This window comes from Pelobates fuscus, chromosome 12 (assembly GCF_036172605.1).
Source record: "Pelobates fuscus isolate aPelFus1 chromosome 12, aPelFus1.pri, whole genome shotgun sequence".
Lineage (NCBI taxonomy): Eukaryota > Metazoa > Chordata > Amphibia > Anura > Pelobatidae > Pelobates > Pelobates fuscus.
This window is the reverse complement of record NC_086328.1, coordinates 39855725-39878259: the sequence shown is the minus strand read 5'-3', so window position 1 is coordinate 39878259 and position 22535 is coordinate 39855725. Positions and strand designations below refer to the sequence as shown.

Below are 22535 nucleotides of genomic sequence, written 5' to 3'. Positions count from 1 at the left end.
GTTTACTAGCCAACAAATGTTGGGCACTTAGGAACTTAGTACCCATATTTTTCTCTTGTTAAGTGTATAGAACGCATTACTCTGCAATGCCTCTGTCGTATTACTTTTGTGTTAGAGGCAGTAGTGAGTTTACAGCTGTACATACCCTATTTTTCATACTCTGCATTTTCACAAGTTTTACTAGAACTGTTTGAATAGTACAGTTAAAACAATATTCTAATAAGGGAAGCACTGAGCAGAGGCAGATGTGACATGCCCAGTAACCTTCCCAACTAAATTAACGGGAGAAACAGGGTTGTCTGTGATATTCCAGTAACTACCTGTTTAGGGCCAGAGAGCTGTAGTGGCTACAGTGCTTGGAGTGTGCTTTTAAATTTCGATGTTCAAAAAACTAAATGGGCAGTAGCTGAATGAGGAGGTATATTAAGCAAAGGACTTGGTTATTGGCAAATTTGCATGATATTTTAATACTAAAATAGCAGCTCCAAAAGAGATACAAAATAAAGAACCCCCAAAAATACACTGTTAAAGCCAGCTGCAGAATTTAGTACAATAGGTGGCTAAAACCACTGAAAGACAAATTTACTAATTTTACATGTGTTGCTGCATCAAATGTATTGTTTAGCACTAAAAGGTTAATAGGATCCTCAGTAAAAAAACAAAAACAAAAAAAACACGTTAATAGACTGACGGGCCTGGTTTTATATCAAGTTATGTTGTTTCATTACACTAGAGCTTGGCACTTAGTTCAAAACTATATAGCCCTGTAAATGTTTTATACACGATGAATGGGTTCCAATTTTTTAATTGGGGTAATGACACAATAGCAACGTACTGGAGTAAGCCAGTTCCAAAGCTACTAATAACCTGGCAACGTGACATGCCCTTCAGCACAAATATAGTTATTTTATTGCTGTACAAAAAGAGTGGCATTTTCCAACTCTGCACATGAATCAAATCCAGCGAGTCGTATTAAAAGAACCTATTAAACTGAGCTTGTCTCCTTATTACTCAGTACATTAAAGGAGTAGTGTAATGTTTCTTTGGAGTAGAGGTTGTGGCTGCTCTCTAGCTATAGCAAATGCTATTGAAGTGTTTCTGGAGCAGAGAAGTGCTGCAGAGGTATGTACAAAACACACTAAGCCCTGCAGCATTTATTTGTTCTGAGCAACATCAGCATCTCATGAAGCTATGGGGTGTCCTGGTATTTACAGAGAAATGGTATGTTAGAGCAGTCCTGTTCTCTGCGTGTTGAGAACATTACAAAAAAAAAAAATAGAATAACAAGGCTGTACAATGAAGCCAGAAACAGCCAGACAAATTGAATCATAACATCCTCTACACTAAAGGATCTCAGAATGAGCACACTAGTTCACTGGTGTTGGCATAGTATGCGGGCATGTAACAGAAGAGTGTGCAGGCATGTCCTCCCAGTGCTGTCTCCAAGATGGTTATTGAGTAGATTGACAATGTGACCAAGTTCAAGTTTAAATTAGTGTTCTCATGCTTGAAAGGACACAAACCTACTTAACTGATTCTCAATTCCAGCCCACAAGAAGTTACAAATATTATAAATTATTCCTAAATGATTTAAGGAGATCCTACAAGGCAGACACATAATATGGCAGTTGTTTCAGTATCGTGCTGGCTTGACACATTCTTCAAGCCAATATTATTATTTATAAAGCGCCAACATGTGGGATATAGTGACACAAAAGGTGGAGGTAGGGTAGAAAAGTAGGATGCTAAGTAGTATTCATTGAAGGCTTGGTGTTTTGTTTTGATGACAGTTTCAGGAGAGGAATCAGGGTGTGGTGAGAGAAAGCGGTTCATAGTTTAATTTATATGCCTTCCTGAAGTAGTACGTTTTCAAAAGATTTTTTGAAGGAGTGGAGACTGGATGAAAGTCTAACGGAGAGGGGAAGGGCATTCTATAGGAATGGTGCAGCCCTGGAGGAGTCTTTAAGGTGAGCATCAGAGGTAGGAGTACGGGCAGAGGTTAGATGTAGGTGTCTGGCAGAGCGTAGGGGCCTAGATGGGACATATTTGTGTATTAGTGAGGATAAGTAGTTCAGAGCAGCATTGAGCAGAGATTTGTAAGCAAGTATCAGGATTTTAAATTAAGTCCTAAATCTTTATGGAAAGCCAATGTACGGACTGACAGAGGCGAGAGGCAGCTGCTTTGAAAATATGAACTCAATTTCAACTCGAGATTCAAAATTTAGCTCTTGCGAATAAAAATTCACCCCTAGTGAGTATGCCATGGCCGGCACCAGTGAATAATTTTTTTTTCACTGTGGATGTGTATAAGATTTACTTATTCTCTTTAAATTTTGGAAACCTCTATTACCACAACAATTTGCACCTAATTGCAGGATTATTTTTGAGAGCAGTGTCTGTGTGTTTAAACGTAAGCAATTTTTATTTTTTTTTATAAGAAGAGTGTATGTGAAAGAAAGGGTGTGTTTGTGTGTAGTGGTGCCATTAGAATGCAGCAATGTATGTGTCTGTAGTGTTAGAGTTTGAATGCAAGGGTGTATGAGTGTGTAGTATTGTCTTTGAATTGGAGATGTGTGCATTTGAATGCAGGTGTGTGTGTTTGTAGTATTTCAATTTTAAGGTGTATGTGTGTGTAGCGGAGCAGCTATGTGAGAAAGATCACATGATGCAGTCCGTTGTGGAAGCCCCGACCTACCGGGGGGGGAAGAGGGGAGGAGAGGAGAGGGAGGGAGGAGAGGAGAGGGAGGGAAGGAGAGGAGAGGAGAGGGAGGGAGGAGAGGAGAGGAGAGGAGAGGGAGGAGAGGAGAGGAGAGGGAGGGAGGAGAGGAGAGGGAGGGAAGGAGAGGAGAGGGAGGGAAGGAGAGGAGAGGGAGGGAAGGAGAGGAGAGGGAGGGAAGGAGAGGAGAGGGAGGGAAGGAGAGGAGAGGGAGGGAAGGAGAGGAGAGGGAGGGAAGGAGAGGAGAGGGAGGGAAGGAGAGGGAGGGAGGGAAGGAGAGGGAGGGAGGGAGGGAAGGAGAGGGAGGAGAGGGAGGGAGGAGAGGAAGGGAGGAGAGGAAGGGAGGGAGGAGAGGGAGGGAGGAGAGGGAGGGAGGAGAGGGAGGGAGGGAGGGAGGGAGGGAGGAGGAGGAGGGAGGGAGGAAGAGGGAGGGAGGAAGAGGGAGGGAGGAAGAGGGAGGGAGGGGGAGGGAGGAAGAGGAGGAGGAGGGCAGAGGGGCAGAGGGGCAGAGGGGGAGAGGGGGAGAGGGGGAGAGGGGGAGAGGGGGAGAGGGGGAGAGGGGGAGAGGGGGAGAGGGGGAGAGGGGGAGAGGGGGAGAGGGGGAGAGGGGGAGAGGGGGAGAGGGGGAGAGGGGAGAGGGGAGAGGGGAGAGGGGAGAGGGGAGAGGGGAGAGGGGAGAGGGGAGAGGGGGAGAGGGGAGAGGGGGAGAGGGGGAGAGGGGGAGAGGGGGAGAGGGGGAGAGGGGGAGAGGGGGAGAGGGGGAGAGGGGGAGAGGGGGAGAGGGGGAGAGGGGGAGAGGGGAGAGGGGAGAGGGGAGAGGGGAGAGGGGGAGAGGGGAGAGGGGGAGAGGGGGAGAGGGGGAGAGGGGGAGAGGGGGAGAGGGGGAGAGGGGGAGAGGGGGAGAGGGGGAGAGGGGGAGAGGGGGAGAGGGGGAGAGGGGGAGAGGGGGAGAGGGGGAGAGGGGGAGAGGGGGAGAGGGGAGAGGGGAGAGGGGAGAGGGGGAGAGGGGGAGAGGGGAGAGGGGGAGAGGGGGAGAGGGGGAGAGGGGAGAGGGGGAGAGGGGAGAGGGGGAGAGGGGGAGAGGGGGAGAGGGGGAGAGGGGGAGAGGGGGAGAGGGGAGAGGGGAGAGGGGAGAGGGGGAGAGGGGGAGAGGGGGAGAGGGGGAGAGGGGGAGAGGGGGAGAGGGGGAGAGGGGGAGAGGGGGAGAGGGGGAGAGGGGGAGAGGGGGAGAGGGGGAGAGGGGGAGAGGGGGAGAGGGGGAGAGGGGGAGAGGGGGAGAGGGGGAGAGGGGAGAGGGGAGAGGGGAGAGGGGAGAGGGGAGAGGGGGAGAGGGGGAGAGGGGGAGAGGGGGAGAGGGGGAGAGGGGGAGAGGGGGAGAGGGGGAGAGGGGGAGAGGGGGAGAGGGGGAGAGGGGGAGAGGGGAGGTGTTTCTGCAGGTGTTTCTGAGAAAAACCATTCCTAATTACCCGAGCTGCCACTTGATACTTCAGGGGGAAAAAAAGAAAGAAAAAACAAAAAAACACTCCTAATTACAGATAAATCTTTTTATATCATGATAAATCTGGTAAGACTTTTTTCCCCCAAAAAATGTTTTTTTTTGTTTTATAGTATAATCCCAGCTGTATGGAAAAGAAGAATTATTAGTATAACTTTGTAGGCCATAAGTGAAACAGAAATCTACAATCCAGAAAACTACAAATGCTCATCTGGATCTCATCAATGAACAACCAGCAGAGAAATGGAGGCTGCCAATCGTTAATGGGTCTGCTTTACAAGCTGGGTTCTGTACAGCTGTGTGCTGCAAAATCAAATAGCCCTGTCCGTGTTGCAGATATTACCTCATGCTCGAAGAAACGGTCTTCAAGTGTTTTATCACCAGGGTTATTCCCCGCACCTTCGAACAGCAACTTGTACTCCTGGGAAAAAGAGAAGAGGAAAATATATATGAAAACACAGACCTTGAACATCCTCCCTTATAATAGGTATAGACAGAATAAAGCTCACAATAATTGCCTGAAATGACAAATTATTTTGGTCCAAAGATGAATTGTGTTTGACCTGCATGCCCACAATACATGTTAGCACTAATGTATTCGGTACCACACATCATGATAGAGGTAACTAATTGAAAAGAAAAAGAAAAACAAGTGCTTCAAGCCTGGCAGACAATATGTGCTGACCGCCATATTAAATGTGAAAATGACAATTTAACTTGTCCATAGACTCAAAAGTTAAATGGAAGTCACACCACCAGCAGATGCCTCACAACTAATCATGTTGGATGTGCATCCCCAGCCAATCAGAAGTAGCCAAATGTCCAGCTGCTTAGTTTCAGGGTCCACTACATAAAGTACAAAAGGATCCCACATTGGAAATCGGCTACAGAATCATGGGGATAAAATGACATGTATCTCAATGTATACATGATGTTTTAACCATTTACTCCTACTTAGTGCACTGAATGCTTTACTCTCCTAGATTGCAATTTGTATACAATAAGTTAGAGATACTGCTAGGTCCAACCAATAGTGGAATAAAAACTTTCGTGGTAAACGGACCATAGTGTTGGGGCTCAATTATTTATTGTATGCTTATTTCAGGGTCTTAGAGCAGGGACTCCGCTGTCTGCACCCCACACTTCAGATGAAGTACATGTCGCCAGACAGGACTATCACAGGAGATATACTTCAAGGAACACTCCAAACTCCATAACCAATACAGCACTATGTAGTGGTTAAGGTGCCAGGAGTGCCCTCACCTCCTAACCCCCTTTATTAGTAGTCAAACAGTTTTAGAATGGTCGGACTTTTTACCTCATGTCTGCCAGGCATCACCCTCCACCTACACTGCAGCTAACAAAGAGATGGAAGCTTCTGCTTAGGAGCTTTCTCTAGGTATCCAGGGCTAAACCCTCAGTGCATGGCCTAGTTCAGACAGAGCGCTGTAGTGGCAATGGTGCTGTGGGTGTCATTTTAACTCCGGCATCTATGGGAAAATTCTGGTAAATTTCCAGAGATATTCTCATCTCTAACAAAATTAAGTTCTAGTGGTATTTTTAAAGTATCTAGCTAAAATTTTGCATAGGGTGGCATCAATCTCTTTTATAGTTATTACACAAAGTACACAATGAAGTCACTGTGATACCCACTGTATAGCAAAATGACTTTTGTTTCCACTGGAAAGCTGCCGTAAACAGCCTCTCTGCTCTAAAAATATTTTTTAAAAAAGGAATAAAAAAATAAAATAAATACAAATATTGTAACACTAAGCTTTTAACTGATGCTCCATCATTCTAAAATGTTTACTACAGTTAATATTCTGACTGGGGATGACAGATTGCTGGAACATATCTAACAAGTCCTGCTCAAACTCATGCAATAACTAGTGCAATCAAGCAAAAGTTTACTTTTATTCGATTGTTTTACTGGGAAGAATGAACCGAAATGTTATGCACCCCCGGAGCACATGTACAATACAACAATCTATAAATTTATATAGCTTGTAAACCGAGCAGGTCCTGATTCCACGTGCTTGTCAACTACAAGGAAATACTAAAACAGAGACAAACAGTGGGAAGAGGAAGCAAACAAAAGCTTAAATGATATGCATTTAACATGGGACACATACAAAACAATTTAACACTAACAATAACAGTTTCTATTTAAGCAGTACTGTCTACCACTTTTTACCCCCCCAAAGTTGCATGTCCTCTTACGGAGTTGGATGAGGTTGTAGCAATTATAAATACTTCAGTTAAAGGATTACTCCAAGCACCATGACCACTTGAGTGTTTTGTAGACTGTAATGCAGTGTTTCACTATGAAACAGAAAACAACAGATGACCAATGGTGGCACAGTCCCTGCTGCCCAAGTCCTCCACTCAGGTCGTTCTCAGAGGAGGATTTGGATTACAAGTAAGATTTTGCTTTAAATCTTTTTTTTGTGGGTTTGTTTTTGGGGTGGAGGATATAACAGGAAAGTAGAAGGTTAATATGACCAAAAAGTGTTTAACCCCTTAAGGACACATGACATGTGTGACACGTCATGATTCCCTTTTATTACAGAAGTTTGGTCCTTAAGGGGTTAATGAAAGATGTTCCTCCTCAGAATTACAATCTTAATGCAGCCATACTGATCCGGCTCCTGGGGAATCCATTTGCGAGGAGCAGTTTTCAATACAGTACACAAGACGGTCTATGGAAGATCTAAAGAGTCTGTACATAACTTGCACATATGGAATAAATAGCTATGGTACCTTATTACCCATTGTGTAAGATAATGCCTGTTCCCAGCAGCTGCCAAGACTGATGGCGGATGGGAACTGGAGATGGAAATGCCAGCACAGTAAAAGCATTTTTTAGAAAGATTTTTTTTTGGACAGTTTAAAAAGTGACAGAGCCTCTTTGGTTAGAGAAACAACATTTCAGAAAAATGCCCTATATGTGTGGGGCATTGTAGTTGAAGGCTGCTCATACAAATGTATTTTTCCAAAGTGGATTATAAAGAATAGTGTCCGCAGTAGAAGATAATAATAATAATAATAATAATAAAGTATTTAACCAGGAAAGGTACATTCAGATTACTCTGGTTTCCAAGTATGTCCTGGGGATGTTACCTTAGCCCAACATCCAATTTAATGGTACTCATTTTATCTACCTCGGAAGGATGAAGGGCTGAGTCAACCCTGCCGGGATTTGAACCTGCGACCCAAGGGTTAGAACAGATTCTGCTGATGCATTAGCCAACTGAGCTATTTCACCGGCATATTACAAGATAACTAATGTTTACGGTGCTCAAAAAAAAAAATCTAGCTTTAAATGTATGTGCAAGGTTTTGCTACGAGATGCAGTGAATACAGAGCTTAACCCATTTTCTGCAAGAGGTGTAAGTCCACCTCAGGTAGCGTTGTTGGGATGTCAGCACGCACAATATGGGGGCAGACAGTCCGTGGATAGATCCTCCTGCAAGGTCCTTAATATCACAAGCCAATTACTATTTTCCATAAATCCAATCATTAAGTTCTGACGGTTGTTGAATAGAGGAAGTGCCTCTAGTGGCTTTCTGACAGACAGCCACTAGAGGCAGTCTTAGTCCTGCAAAGTTATTATTGCAGTTTCTCTAAAACTGCCATATTTTACATTGAATGACTAAGGGGCACAGGAACAGTGTACCCAGAACACTTCAGCCAGATGAAGTGGTCTGGGTAACTATAGAAACATAGAATGTGATGGCAGATAAGAACCGTTTGGCCCCTCTAGTCTGCCCAATTTTCTAAATACTGTCATCAGTCCCTGGCTTTATTTTAAGTCTAGGACAGCCTAGACTCCCACACATGCTTAAACTCTCTCACTGTGTTAACCTCTACCATTTCAGCCAGAAGAGAAAAAAAAATAAAATAAAAAATACCATGACTAAGTCACACCCCAGCAAACATACACCGTGGAGAGGAAAAGAGCACCAGTTACCAATAACAAAGTAACAGTGCCTCTTCGAATATACCTGCTGGCTAAAGTCTATTTCCACCTGACTAAAAAGTATGCAAGGTAACCTGGTATACTTTTTATAGTCAGGTGGCAATAGACTTTAGTGACAAGACCAATGTACCAATCAGTGGTTTGTGCAATTTACTTACTGGGTAATAGTCAGCTACTGTTTTGACCTGCTCGTAGTCATCAGCACGTGCCAGCTGAGCTAGTCCTTCAGGATACAATTTCCCGCAGTGGGGAAACAACTTGGCACGATCTTCTTTAGAAAGTTCAGTGCCAAATGAATTAATTGTGATTATAAATGCCCTTCGGTCAGCTTCAAACTGTGGACAGAACACAAAGAATTAAGGGTTATTTCTAACAGAACAATGCACCAGCAATCATTCAGCAAACCATACTCTGCAACAGCCATGTAACCTTTCCAGACATAACACAGCTGGCAACGAAGGTGCTCGCAATAAACCATCTGCAAAAGCGCTTTAAAAATTATGCGCAGTAAATTTTTAAAAAGTCTTTTGACACATCACATGGACTTATGGACAATATCTCTGTAAATTATTAAAAGAAAAATGCTTGTAAAGAGTATTATTCTGTGCACGAAGTACATTTTGTGTGTTCATAACAAACCGTGACGTTTGAAAATGTGACCAACTGAGTTACCTCACCATTGAATTACGATGATTCCTCAACAATGTATAATAAGAATTTGTTATTCTTCTTCTTCTTACTGGGCATGTTAAGTCAAGTAAAGGAATCAAGCAATGCCAACATATACTATACCTCAAGGATTGGACACATAGCGTTTGCGGTCGTTCCTCCTAATGCTTTGCAGAATTTATAAAATGATTCCAAATAAGCCTGAAAAGTACAGATCAGAAGTCATATGTTAGCATTAGGAAACACAAACACACACTTCAAGAAGTATCACATATCAAGCGATTTAGCAAGGCAAAATAAAGTGCTTTTTAAGGGTCAAGTGCAAAACAAGGAGCAATCACCATGAAGACCAATAGAATATCTCAAAACTAAGCATGTTGCACCCAGAATTGCATTGGCTTTGCCTTGATAAATCACTCTGCTACAGATATATGCAATTACATATTACTGATAATTCTAATAATAGAAGATGATGTGCAAATTATGGGTCGTCACACATAGAGCTACAAATCTCAGAAATAAGAACAATCAAAATAAGAAAAACTCAATTGCATTTTTATCAACAAACAATTTAGATTACAGGCCTATTTATAGAAAGAAAAACGATATAAATAAAAGAGAAGGCCATCTAGATTTACCTTGTAAAGAGTGTTCCTAATTATTTCAATGTTCATTTCATCAAGGTCCTGCTCCGATATGCAGTCCTGGAAAAATGCAGCTGAAGAGAAATAAAATAAATCAAAGGAGATGTGCACAAGATTACAAGCAAAGGTCCACATGATGTAAGGTCTTGGCCAAAGCCTTTTTTGTAGCATATCGGTCAAATTTGACAGAACACTATGTGAATCCTGCAGATTGTTGTGTCTTTTAGGCATTACATTAAAACCGAATTACATGATTGCTCTCCTTACAATTAATTTGTGCCAATTTTGTTGCAAATCCGCGCAACACAGACATCCCATATGAAAAGAGAACCTGCAAACGCCAGTTCTGTTAACATGTGTAGTGTGGCACCGCAGATCAGTCACACCTGGCTTCATTCATGAACCATGCAGCAATTGGAGCATGGTAAAGTATTTAATAAAGCCGCAATACAAGGTGTTCAATGCACAAAGCCAGATATGAACTCAGGAGCGGTTCACAATCTCTCATTTAAAAGAAGAAATCTGTGCAGCCACTGTGCAGCTATTTAATAACAGTATACATTGGTGGAGTGATGCACTATATAAATTATTTATTTTAACTTGAAAAAAAAAAAAAAGTCAAGCCCCGTCTGCCCCCAAAAAGAAATGAAACAGAAGACTGCAAAGTATTATTACCTAATGGAGTGTCAACAAGAATGGCATTATAGAGTTCTGCGGGTGTCTGGGCAATGTTGACCGCTTCCATTTGTTCAAAGCTTCCCAACGGATGACACTTGGGTACGAGCTCAGAAATAGATCGCTGATGAAGTGTGCCAGTTATCAGCAGTATCACATTGTCAATCATATAGCTGTAACTATGCGTGAAAATAAATAAATAATTAACACAGTCATACTTGAATTGGCAATAAAAGGACACATTCTATCAAATACGATAGTAAATACAAGGGAGGGTATCCGAAACTGACATTTTTAATTTCTTTCATTCCATGACAAATATACTGATTGCAATAAAACATTTCATACTTTTCATTCAACAGTAATCGAACACATCATTTGGACAATAGGAATAGTTTTATAATTTATATAGATGTCTATAAAGTAACCAAAAGCACTCTCGGGTTTACTTGCCAAGCTCGCATTTTTTATATATATATTTTTTAAGGGTATTATGTAAATATTGTGGTAATTCAGAAGATAAATTATGGGGTCTGTTTACTAGACTTACTATCATCCATACCAAATGAAACTGCCTCTAAATTAATACGGCAGTGGATTAGTTTGTATTAAAGGGACACTATAGTCACCTGAACAACTTTAGCTTAATGAAGCAGTTTTGATGTATAGAACATGCCCCTGCAGCCTCACTGCTCAATCCTCTGCCATTTAGGAGTTAAATCCCTTTGTTTATGAACCCTAGTCACACCTCCCTGCATGTGACTTGCACAGCCTTCCATAAACACTTCCTGTAAAGAGGGCCCTATTTAGGCTTTCCTTATTGCAAGTTCTGTTTAATTAAGATTTTCTTATCCCCTGCTATGTTAATAGCTTGATAGACCCTGCAAGAGCCTCCTGTATGGGATTAAAGTTCAATTTAGAGATTGAGATACAATTATTTAAGGTAAATTACATCTGTTTGAAAGTGAAACCAGTTTTTTTTTCATGCAGGCTCTGTCAATCATAGCCAGGGGAGGTGTGGCTAGGGCCAGGGGAGGGCTGGCAGCGTTAGGCCTGGGGGGCAAATCCAGTCAAGTGGCCCATTGCACCAAGAGGAGAGTAAAAACACCAGTCACCTAAACAGACACTCAATGACAGGCACATACACACTTGCTGATTTGGCACACACAAAAAAACACACACAGACCACACACAGAAAGACACACTGTTACAGGCATACTGACTAAGACAGACATACTGGCGCACACACACACACACAGACATACTGACACACACAGACATACTCATACACACACATACACCCAAACTTTACACTTTTAAAACTAGTAGACAGGGGCTGAGTAAACAGACAGGGCTGTAGTGAGGGGACAGGGGCTGTAGTGGAGGGTATAAGCTGTAATTGGGGGTTTAGGAAATGTTGGGGGGGGGGATAGAGGCTGAAGTAGGTTGAAGGCTACAATTGGGGGAGAGGAGCTGTAGTGAGGATGCCAAGGGGGTGTAGTGGGGGGCATGGGGCTGAGGAAGGGGACAGGAGCTGAGAGGGGGAAAGGAGCAGGGAAAGGGTGGGATAGGGACTGAGAGGGGGGGCAGGGGCTGCGGAAGGGGCATAAGGGCTGAGGAAAGGGACAGGGGAGGGGCAAAAGAGGACAGGGGCTGAGGAAGGGGGACAGGGGCTGAGGAAGGGGGACAGGGGCTGAGGAAGGGGGACAGGGGCTGAGGAAGGGGGACAGGGGCTGAGGAAGGGGGACAGGGGCTGAGGAAGGGGGACAGGGGCTGAGGAAGGGGGACAGGGGCTGAGGAAGGGGGACAGGGGCTGAGGAAGGGGGACAGGGGCTGAGGAAGGGGGACAGGGGCTGAGGAAGGGGGACAGGGGCTGAGGAAGGGGGACAGGGGCTGAGGAAGGGGGACAGGGGCTGAGGAAGGGGGGCAGGGGCTGAGGAAGGGGGGCAGGGGCTGAGCAAAGGGGGCAGGGGTTGAGCAAGGGGGCAGGGGTTGAGCAAGGGGGCAGGGGTTGAGCAAGGGGGCAGGGGTTGAGCAAGGGGGCAGGGGTTGAGCAAGGGGGCAGGGGTTGAGCAAGGGGGCAGGGGTTGAGCAAGGGGGCAGGGGTTGAGCAAGGGGGCAGGGGTTGAGCAAGGGGGCAGGGGTTGAGCAAGGGGGCAGGGGTTGAGCAAGGGGGCAGGGGTTGAGCAAGGGGGCAGGGGTTGAGCAAGGGGGCAGGGGTTGAGCAAGGGGGCAGGGGTTGAGCAAGGGGGCAGGGGTTGAGCAAGGGGGCAGGGGTTGAGCAAGGGGGCAGGGGTTGAGCAAGGGGGCAGGGGTTGAGCAAGGGGGCAGGGGTTGAGCAAGGGGGCAGGGGTTGAGCAAGGGGGCAGGGGTTGAGCAAGGGGGCAGGGGTTGAGCAAGGGGGCAGGGGTTGAGCAAGGGGGCAGGGGTTGAGCAAGGGGGCAGGGGTTGAGCAAGGGGGCAGGGGTTGAGCAAGGGGGCAGGGGTTGAGCAAGGGGGCAGGGGTTGAGCAAGGGGACAGGGGTTGAGCAAGGGGGCAGGGGTTGAGCAAGGGGGCAGGGGTTGAGCAAGGGGGCAGGGGTTGAGCAAGGGGGCAGGGGTTGAGCAAGGGGACAGGGGTTGAGCAAGGGGGCAGGGGTTGAGCAAGGGGGCAGGGGTTGAGCAAGGGGGCAGGGGTTGAGCAAGGGGGCAGGGGTTGAGCAAGGGGACAGGGGTTGAGCAAGGGGGCAGGGGTTGAGCAAGGGGGCAGGGGTTGAGCAAGGGGACAGGGCTGAAGAAAGGTAATGGGACAGAGGCTGAGCAAGGGGACAAGGGCTGAGGAGGGGGGACAAGGGCTGAGGAGAGGGGACAGGGGCTAAGGTAGGGGGGACAGGGGCTGAGGAGGGGGGACAGGGGCTGAGGAGGGGGGACAGGGGCTGAGGAGGGGGGACAGGGGCTGAGGAGGGGGGACAGGGGCTGAGGAGGGGGGACAGGGGCTGAGGAGGGGGGACAGGGGCTGAGGAGGGGGGACAGGGGCTGAGGAGGGGGGACAGGGGCTGAGGAGGGGGGACAGGGGCTGAGGAGGGGGGACAGGGGCTGAGGAGGGGGGACAGGGGCTGAGGAGGGGGGACAGGGGCTGAGGAGGGGGGACAGGGGCTGAGGAGGGGGGACAGGGGCTGAGGAGGGGGGACAGGGGCTGAGGAGGGGGGACAGGGGCTGAGGAGGGGGGACAGGGGCTGAGGAGGGGGGACAGGGGCGACAGGGGCTGAGGAGGGGGGACAGGGGCGACAGGGGCTGAGGAGGGGGGACAGGGGCGACAGGGGCTGAGGAGGGGGGACAGGGGCGACAGGGGCTGAGGAGGGGGGGACAGGGGCTGAGGAGGGGGGGGCAGGGGCTGAGGAGGGGGGGACAGGGGCTGAGGAGGGGGGGACAGGGGCTGAGGAGGGGGGGACAGGGGCTGAGGAGGGGGGGACAGGGGCTGAGGAGGGGGGGACAGGGGCTTACTAAGGGGACAGGACTGAGGAAGGGTGACAGGGGCTGAGGTAGGGGACAGGAGCTGAGGAGGGCACAGGGGCTGATGAGGGGACAGAGAGGAAGGGGACAGGGCTGATGAGGGGGGACAGGGGCTGAGGACGGGAATAAAAAACAAACTAAAGTGTATTTCCCCGCTCCCTGAGTCTTACCATAGGCCAGGGAGGGGTGGGCAGGAGCAGGAGCAGCAACCAGCATACAGCAGCCAGCAGTGTCGGCCGGCCTCTCCTGATGATGGGGCGTGACTTCCTTTGCTCTTCTCCCAGACTCCCCAGGAGGAGGGGTTGTGACTTCCTTTGCTCTTCTCCCAGACTCCCCAGCGGTCCTGGGAGAAGAGCAGTGAAAGTCATGCCCCCTACTCCTGACATCATCAGGAGTGGCCAGCGACTCCACTGACTGCAGGGAGAGAGATAAGTTGAAAAATTTGAGTCCTCAGCCAGAGGCAGGGAATTCAGATTTTTACAATTTTTGCTGGATGCGGACGGCCCTGGGTTTAGAGCGGCCTGGGGGGCAATTGCCTCCCTGCCCCCCTTCCCAGCCCGCCCCTGGCTAGGGCTGCATAAACAGAAACAAAGTGATTTAACTCCTAAATGGCAGTGAATTGAGCAGTGAATTTGCAGGGGAATGATCTATATACTAAAACTGCTTTATTTAGCTAAAGTAATTTAGGTGACTATAGTGTTCCTTTAACTTGTGAAAATCAGCCTGACTGGCCCTATAAGTGCCTGACAAAGTTTATGAATCGCCTATTAGTTAGTTTCGGAGCCACATTTGTATTTTTAAATTTTGCAATTTCTGCAGGTATTTAGACTTTACTAGATAGCCTCATTACTCAACTTCAAAAATAAAATTTTCCCATAGACTGGCTTGAAATCTAAGATTAAAATAAAACGGTCTGTTAATGAACCACGTTGTAATTCTTTAGCAAGTTAAGCAGCTAAACTCGAGGCAACTCATGTCCAGCTGTAGGCCTTTCCTGCAGAGCAGAAACTCCATCTTTAATAGGGGCTCAGATTTGTGGCAAATTAAGGGGAAGAGGAGGAGGGGGAGAGAGAAAGGGAGAGTGAGAAAATATTGCAACAGCTTACACAAAAGCAACTTAGGAATACTTTTTTCTTGGTAAATATACATTTTATTTCATCCAGATTTCAGTACTTGACATTAAAATGTTCGTTTTTACAGACTCCGATCAGGATGACCAGATTACTGCAGTCACTACGCTCACAACCTTCATATCAACATCGGATACAATAATGATCTGTCAAACAATAGCCACAATTTATCAAGATCTAAACAATAACTAGCGCTTTGATAAATGTAACTAGTGGGAATTCAATTTGTGCAATGGTCACCACAAAACAGTTTTTCAATGGATAACCATTTCATCAGGTTTTCAGATTTTCTTAATTATAGACCATGGGTGTTCAAAAGATCCCACATATGTTCTAGAACTACAATGTCCACAGAGCTTTGCCAGGCTGGCTAAGCAACATGGGACTTTTACTTCTGTGGATCTATCTTGCAGACCATTTCCCCATGTTCTACAAAAAAAATTAACCTGATGAGTTTAGAAAATAAAAATAAAAAATCAACTGGATTTTAAATGGAGTGTATAATTAATGTAATGGGATTCAAGGATGAGTTAATAGGCTGTACAAAGATTTTTAAGAAAAGGTGATTTAACCCCAGGCTTGCACAGTTGGTTAAGTGCAACATCTGGAGGAAATGATTTGTTTAACAAGTAACTTCATGCATGTTGGCAATTTCTTAAGGTTGTTTCATGGCAATGGTAAATTAAACGTGAAAGTTGAAAACTGAAAAGAAAAAAATACATTTGTATTGTGCAAAAATTAAAAGTGTATTTGTTTTCTGGATTTGCAGAAGAAGGTCACTAAAGCACACAATGTGAATGCAGAAAACAACAATTAATAACTACCACAAGGGAGTTTACAAAATAATGGAGCTTCAAGAGAGTGAAATAGTCCTTCACATTTGCCACACAAAGACAAGTGAGAGATATCAAAATGGCCAGAGTGAGTCAGCCCACCTAAGATTTAAAAGGCCAAAAACAGATGGGCAGGAAAACAAAACACACCTGCTTATTATCCTGCCACTATACCTATGCACCCTGGGCCCAATAGATTCCTCTAAACCAGGGGTAGTCAAACTGGTCCCTACCGCCCACTATTTCAGGTGGGCGGTGGTGGGTTCTACAGTGGGCCTCGATGGCCGTAGACCAAGGCTGGCAGGGGAGTTCCCTTCATCAAACCTGCCAACCCATGCATAGCCAGCCTTGCTGTAAGCCCTCTCGGGCAGGTGAGGAGATCAAAGATCTGCCTTACTGACCCGCTGACACTTCGTTCCAGCAGAGAGAGGAAAGGGCTTGGGAGGCTGTGTTCCTCCCACGAGCAGGCTGGTCGGAGTATTGCCGCATGTTACCATGGCAACGCTCCGATACAGTGCTGTGCCCGCAGAAGGACAGGAGAGTCAGCCTGCAGCAGCTGGAGGAGCTGCAGGCTAAAGTGAACATGCCACCACTGGACCACCAGGTTATGGGAAGGAAAGAAGGGGGGAAGGAAGGGGGGAAGGAAGGGGGGGAAGGAAGGGGGGGAAGGAAGGGGGGGAAGGAAGGGGGGGGAAGGAAGGGGGGGGAAGGAAGGGGGGGAAGGAAGGGGGGGAAGGAAGGGGGGGGAAGGAAGGGGGGGAAGGAAGGGGGGGAAGGAAGGGGGGGAAGGAAGGGGGGGAAGGAAGGGGGGGAAGGAAGGGGGAAGGAAGGGGGGAAGGAAGGAAGGAAGGAAGGAGGGAAAGAAGGAGGGAAAGAAGGAGGGAAGGAAGGCGGGGGGAAGGAAGGAAGGCAGGGGGGAAGGAAGGAAGGCGGGGGGGAAGGAAGGAAGGCGGGGGGGAAGGAAGGAAGGCGGGGGGGAAGGAAGGAAGGAAGGGGGGAAGGAAGGCAGGGGGGAAGGAAGGAAGGGGGGAAGGAAGGCAGGGGGGAAGGAAGGAAGGGGGGAAGGAAGGAAGGGGGGAAGGAAGGAAGGGGGGAAGGAAGGAAGGGGGGAAGGAAGGAAGGGGGGAAGGAAGGAAGGGGGGAAGGAAGGAAGGGGGGAAGGAAGGAAGGGGGGAAGGAAGGAAGGGGGGAAGGAAGGAAGGGGGGAAGGAAGGAAGGGGGGAAGGAAGGAAGGGGGGAAGGAAGGAAGGGGGGAAGGAAGGAAAGGGGGAAGGAAGGAAGGAAGGGGGGAAGGAAGGAAGGGGGGAAGGAAGGAAGGGGGGAAGGAAGGCAGGGGGGAAGGAAGGAAGGGGGGAAGGAAGGAAGGGGGGAAGGAAGGCAGGGGGGAAGGAAGGAAGGGGGGAAGGAAGGAAGGGGGGAAGGAAGGCAGGGGGGAAGGAAGGCAGGGGGGAAGGAAGGAAGGGGGGAAGGAAGGAAGGGGGGAAGGAAGGAAGGGGGGAAGGAAGGAAGGGGGGAAGGAAGGAAGGGGGGAAGGAAGGAAGGGGGGAAGGAAGGAAGGGGGGAAGGAAGGAAGGGGGGAAGGAAGGAAGGAAGGAAGGGGGGAAGGAAGGAAGGAAGGAAGGGGGGAAGGAAGGAAGGGGGGAAGGAAGGAAGGAAGGGGGGAAGGAAGGAAGGGGGGAAGGAAGGGGGGAAAGAAGGGGGGAAAGAAGGGGGGAAAGAAGGGGGGAAAGAAAGAAGGAAAGAAGGAAGGAAGGGGGGAAAGAAGGAAAAGGAAAGAAGGAAAAGGAAAGAAGGAAAAGGAAAGAAGGAAAAGGAAAGAAGGAAAAGGAAAGAAGGAAAAGGAAAGAAGGAAAAGGAAAGAAGGAAAAGGAAAGAAGGAAAAGGAAAGAAGGAAAAGGAAAGAAAAACACACAGACACACAGACACACAGACACACAAAAAAAAGTAGAATAGAAAAAAAATGAAAAAATAAAAGAATAAAAAGTAATTGCACTTGCGCTATAAAATTAGTTACTGTGGCACTGGTGGGCGGTAAGGAAGTTTTACCATCAACAAAGATACAAAAGTGGGCGTTGGGTATTAAAAGGTGGACTACCCACCCCTGCTCTAAACCTTCTCCTTCTCCTGGGTAGTTACTGAAGACCACTTAAACAAGAGTCCTGCAGTCAACGTAATTACATCAAATGAAGATCTCATGCAGCTAATCGGGAGGGATTCTGGTTCTCTTTAATTTATTATACACTTTGCCAGTTTGTTTATGGCAAGATTATATTTTACTTCTCGGGGCAAATCATTTTTCCTTTTAGGATCACTCAATTTATTATATTTTCTGAGGTCACTCAATTTCTAATTTTTTCTTTGGCTTGCACACAAAGAGTTGGTATAATAAAATTTATGTAATTCACAATTCATGTGTAACAAAATGTTTCAATAAGGGACACTGCCTCTTCAGAGTACAATTTTATGTTGGACCAGCTGTGATAGCAGTGGTTCCTTTTTTTTATGTGCATCTCACATTGGTCACACCGCTCACACAATACCCTCACTGATTTGTAGTGTCAAGATGTATGTAGCCTGTGCCAAGCACATTGGCGGTGAAGTGCCACTAGAAATGAGAAGCAAAACCCATTAACGTTTTGTTTTTTTCATACGACTTGTTAGATTTTAGAAGCTCAAATGGCTGTGGGAGAAATGTGCTATAGACTATTAAAATACCTGTTTAGAACGAAAAGTTACTGTAATGTTCTAAACATGGTAATATGGCCCACTTTGACCTCATCTGTACTCAGACGCATTCCAGAAGTCCATCTCTTGCCTGGACAGAGTGTTCCTGAAAGCACGGCTACAGTTACCAAGTGTCATTGTCCGCACATGTAACTTTGCTCACTGCTTGCTGATGCTATAAATATGTGCCAAAATAAAGAAAAATAAAAAAAATTATGTATAAAATAAATAAATGTAAAAAAATAAAATAAAAAATAAAAAAAAAACTACACACACACACACACACACACACACACACACTTGGCATTTTGTACACTTCCCAGAAACTATTCCTCAGCCAGGCGGCGGGGTGAGGGGCTGTGTAACTGTGGCTAATTATGAACCACAGCTATAAACTTTTGTCAGTGAATAACTTGTAGTTCTGCCAGCTGGACTGCGCTTGCCAAGCTGTGGGAAACTCAATTTACTTACTAGATGCTCAACTGGAGCTGTTGGCTCTGGCTGCTTTCATGAGTGAAGGCATCCAACTTACATCTGCACTTACATAATAGCAGAGGCTTTGGACAAATTTAAACCAAGAAAACGTAGCACATCCCCGAAATAGAAAACCGATGTTAATATACCCACAGATTTTTTTTTTTTAAAGGAGCTTTCTAAGTACTATAGCTATTACAGGTCACTACCCTGCCCTCGACAAGGCAAATAGTCAAACAATTTTAGAGTGATGTAGGCTTTTTACCTAGGATCCACTGGGCACTGCTCCCCATCTCCACTACCAACAATGGCACTTCATTGAACTCGCAGGAGCCAAGCACTGCTTGAGATGGGTTACCTCAGACAGAGAGCTTCATGCTCTGTCAGAAGTAGTGCATGCATGGAGCAGAGCCCAGTGTACACCACATTCTAAACCAGTTTTACTATTTACAACTGGGAGGTGCGAGCAAGGGCACTGCTGACACAATAACCACTATAGTGATATGTAGTGGTTATAGTGTTTGCAGTGTTCCTTTCTAAAGAATTTAGAAAAAGGACTATAAATGCCAACATGACTATACTACTGGTAGGGCCTGTCTATGTGCACTTGTACTGGTCAATATAAAAAGATCACGAGGGGCGGAGCCTGGGACTGAACCCGACCAGACGCCATCTCTGTCGGCTCCCGCCTGTAACGAGAGTTAACGGCCAAAAACTCCTCACCAACCCGCTACACGATCACGCCACGATCGCTAACCGACTCGGGTACAGAGGGGAACGGGCGGATGCCCTTCTTTCAGCCCCCAAAGACCGGGAAGGCCAAGCGCCAAACCAAGGCCTACTACCAGCCGACCATCCGCTCCCTGGAGACATACCTCGAAGGCTACCGGGGATATAACGAACCGGGAGTCGAGGAGGTGAGCTCTATTGTACCCGCACACACCCCTGCGACAATGAAACGCCGCACACAGAAAGGCCAGCAACACTCACCGGCAGAACAACCCGATATCGGGGAAATGCTGCAACGCCAGACACAATCCAAGATGGCCGCGGAGGAGGCCTCCTCCGCACCAGCGAGGCCTGCCCAGCCAGCCCAAGCTCCGGCTATGCACAGTACTGGGCTACCAGTCCTCAAGGATATAGGGGAACATAACTTGGCCACCAAACAAGACCTCCAACACTGGATGCATGAGCTCCAAGAACTGATAGCCAAAGACATGGGCACCATAAAAGCAGAGGTGCGCCAAAACACAGACAAAAAAAAGCGCAGTGGAGGAGATCGTAGCAACAGCCAACAACGAAATAACACAGCTTAAGGAAGCAGTGTACACAATGCAAGCAGCCCACCAGGCGCTAGCGGTGCAGGTCTCAAACCAAGGAGATCGCCTGCGCCGCAACCACATAAAGCTCCGCGGAGTGCCCGCGACAATCACGCAGATCGAATTGCCTCACTTCCTCAGGAGGCTCCTGGCCACAATCTTAACACCAACAGCAGCCCGGAAAATCACACTGGAGAGCTCATACCGGCTACCAGCTGGGCCCAACTCACCACCCACAGAAGCACGTGACATCATCCTGTGCTGCGCCACGACACAGGACAGAATTACTATAACGACGGCGGTGAAAGGCAAGACGCCCCTGACCTGACAAGGGCAACACTGCAGTGGCGGAAAACAATGTACGACCTAACCAGTCGCCTGAGAAATGCAGGAATACAATACCGCTGGGGGGCACCCAGAGTTGTGACGCTCACCCACAATGGCAACACATACAGAGTCACATCGGAGACCGAAATCCCCACAATCCTAACTTCACTGGGACTCACCAACTTACCCAAGACTGGAGCTACGAATAACTCGTCTCAGATGGGAAACCCTGCCACAACGAGCTCGTTCACACCTCGATCCCATGGAAGCACAAACACAGCGCCTTGACAGAGACTGCATAACTCAGCTAGCCACAGCTGACACAGCATCTTGGGACTCACAGATAGATAGGGGGCGCTGATATGTTCTCCAAGTCAAATGCCACATATGTTTTTACAGTGTTGTTTATTATGTTTGGTTTTATTTTTTATTTTTTCCCCAAGTCTGTATCTGTCTATGTTGATACATGTTCTCATGCCGTAGAAAGCATGGTCGGGCTCACCAGCCAACACATAACACACTCCACTATAATCAACCACCCCCCCCCCCCCCCGCCCCCAAATGCCCCCTGGGTTAGGGGCACCCACTACCACGCAACAGAACCTCAGACTACCAAAAATTTTTACACAGCACGGCGACCCTTAGCTCCTACAGGTGCACACGGACAAAAACCGCCTCCCTAGGAACACACACCACAACAGCTAAACACAACCACGCAACATCCTGGGAGACACAAAACAGCCATGGGATAACACACCAACGCTTACCACACCTAGAGCTAACAGAAGGGTAGCGCGCGCTAAAACCCGCACCAATATTGTACTGTAACTTGTTAAAAAATTATAAAATGTGTGCAAACCTATGTGATGAGTTAAATAACCAGTTCTATACTATATACCATACTATACCATTGGAGCTCTCTTTTTTTCTTTTAATCTCTTTTGTAAACATCATTACCATTGAAAATTTGGAGGTACCTGCTGAGATATAGATCCTTAGACGGGGATTATTCCGTCCAAGCTAAATTACGGTAGAGCTCCTGGAAAGCTCTACCAAATGTGAGTGCAAACTACTTTAATTCACTCCATTATTTTTCTCTTATTTCAATATACTACACTATGATGTATTTTCTTTGTTTTTATTTCTGAGGATATACAAGAATTGTCAATAATTTCTATGTACGTATATTTTATATATTTTTTTTTTTTATATTTATATATTTTATTCTCGTATTCTTAATGACTCTGAATATAACCATATTTTATATATTAATTACTATCCGGGGCGCGGTTCCTTTCCTTCTTTTTTGTATCCTTTTGTTACAAGGTTGGGAACCCTTGCATTAGGTACCGCAGCCTATTTTTACTGGGTATTGGAGTGAGCACCTATTATATTCTTCTCTATTATTGCACATTTATTCCGCAGTCACCTAAAACATACATAAAACAAAAGTGCTGATAATGTAGACAGTAAAACGTATACATTCACAAGTGGACAATAAAGACATGCATTTTTGCAAACCAAACTGACAATAAATTAGTATGGTAAATACTAAAAACAAAGTACAGCATACGCAAACTTTTCAAAAGAACTTCTCAAACTTCCAATGGTGCAGAGAAAAGCCAAACACCAAGGCTCTTTTTAACGTAACATGTGCTGCCAATGGGTCTGATAAATTAAATCTGTTACGGTTAACTTACGTGATAAAGTCCAAAAAGCTTGCAAGTGGTTCATACGACTGGTTCCTCATGTGCATGAACTCCACCACCATCTTCTCCTTCAGCTTGTCATCAATAACAGAAACTGCCAGGGGCGAGGCTTCATTGGCCAAAAAGGTCCCATAGTCTGTACTCTGGAGGTGCAACTTCAAATCTACAAAACAATTAAATAAAATACAATTAAAATTCACCATAAAGAATATGTGCATTTTTCCATCAAATCTATCTCTCATCACAATACGGAAATTTAATACCTCAGGAAACAAATTATTAGCAATGTTTCCTGGAATATAATCTTTAGCTTTTTTTTTATTTTTAGAAAGTTTCTTTTTTTTATTTT

The 22535-nt window shown here is 46.5% G+C and overlaps 2 protein-coding genes across 2 annotated transcripts in view; one reads left to right on the top strand and one right to left on the bottom strand.

Moving 5' to 3' along the window:
• LOC134578629 (inactive hydroxysteroid dehydrogenase-like protein 1) overlaps window positions 1-22535 on the top strand; it is a 1053979-nt gene that overhangs the window by 63517 nt on the left and 967927 nt on the right. The gene's annotated exons all lie outside the window — the stretch shown is intronic.
• ATP6V0D1 (ATPase H+ transporting V0 subunit d1) overlaps window positions 1-22535 on the bottom strand; it is a 99749-nt gene that overhangs the window by 4818 nt on the left and 72396 nt on the right. The window contains exons 2-7 of the mRNA XM_063437610.1: window positions 22178-22349; window positions 10179-10357; window positions 9498-9577; window positions 8983-9060; window positions 8349-8525; window positions 4555-4632 (exon numbers count right to left, since the gene is read on the bottom strand). Of these exons, the coding sequence (XP_063293680.1) occupies window positions 4555-4632; window positions 8349-8525; window positions 8983-9060; window positions 9498-9577; window positions 10179-10357; window positions 22178-22349 (764 nt within the window). The remainder of the gene's footprint in view (window positions 1-4554; window positions 4633-8348; window positions 8526-8982; window positions 9061-9497; window positions 9578-10178; window positions 10358-22177; window positions 22350-22535) is intronic.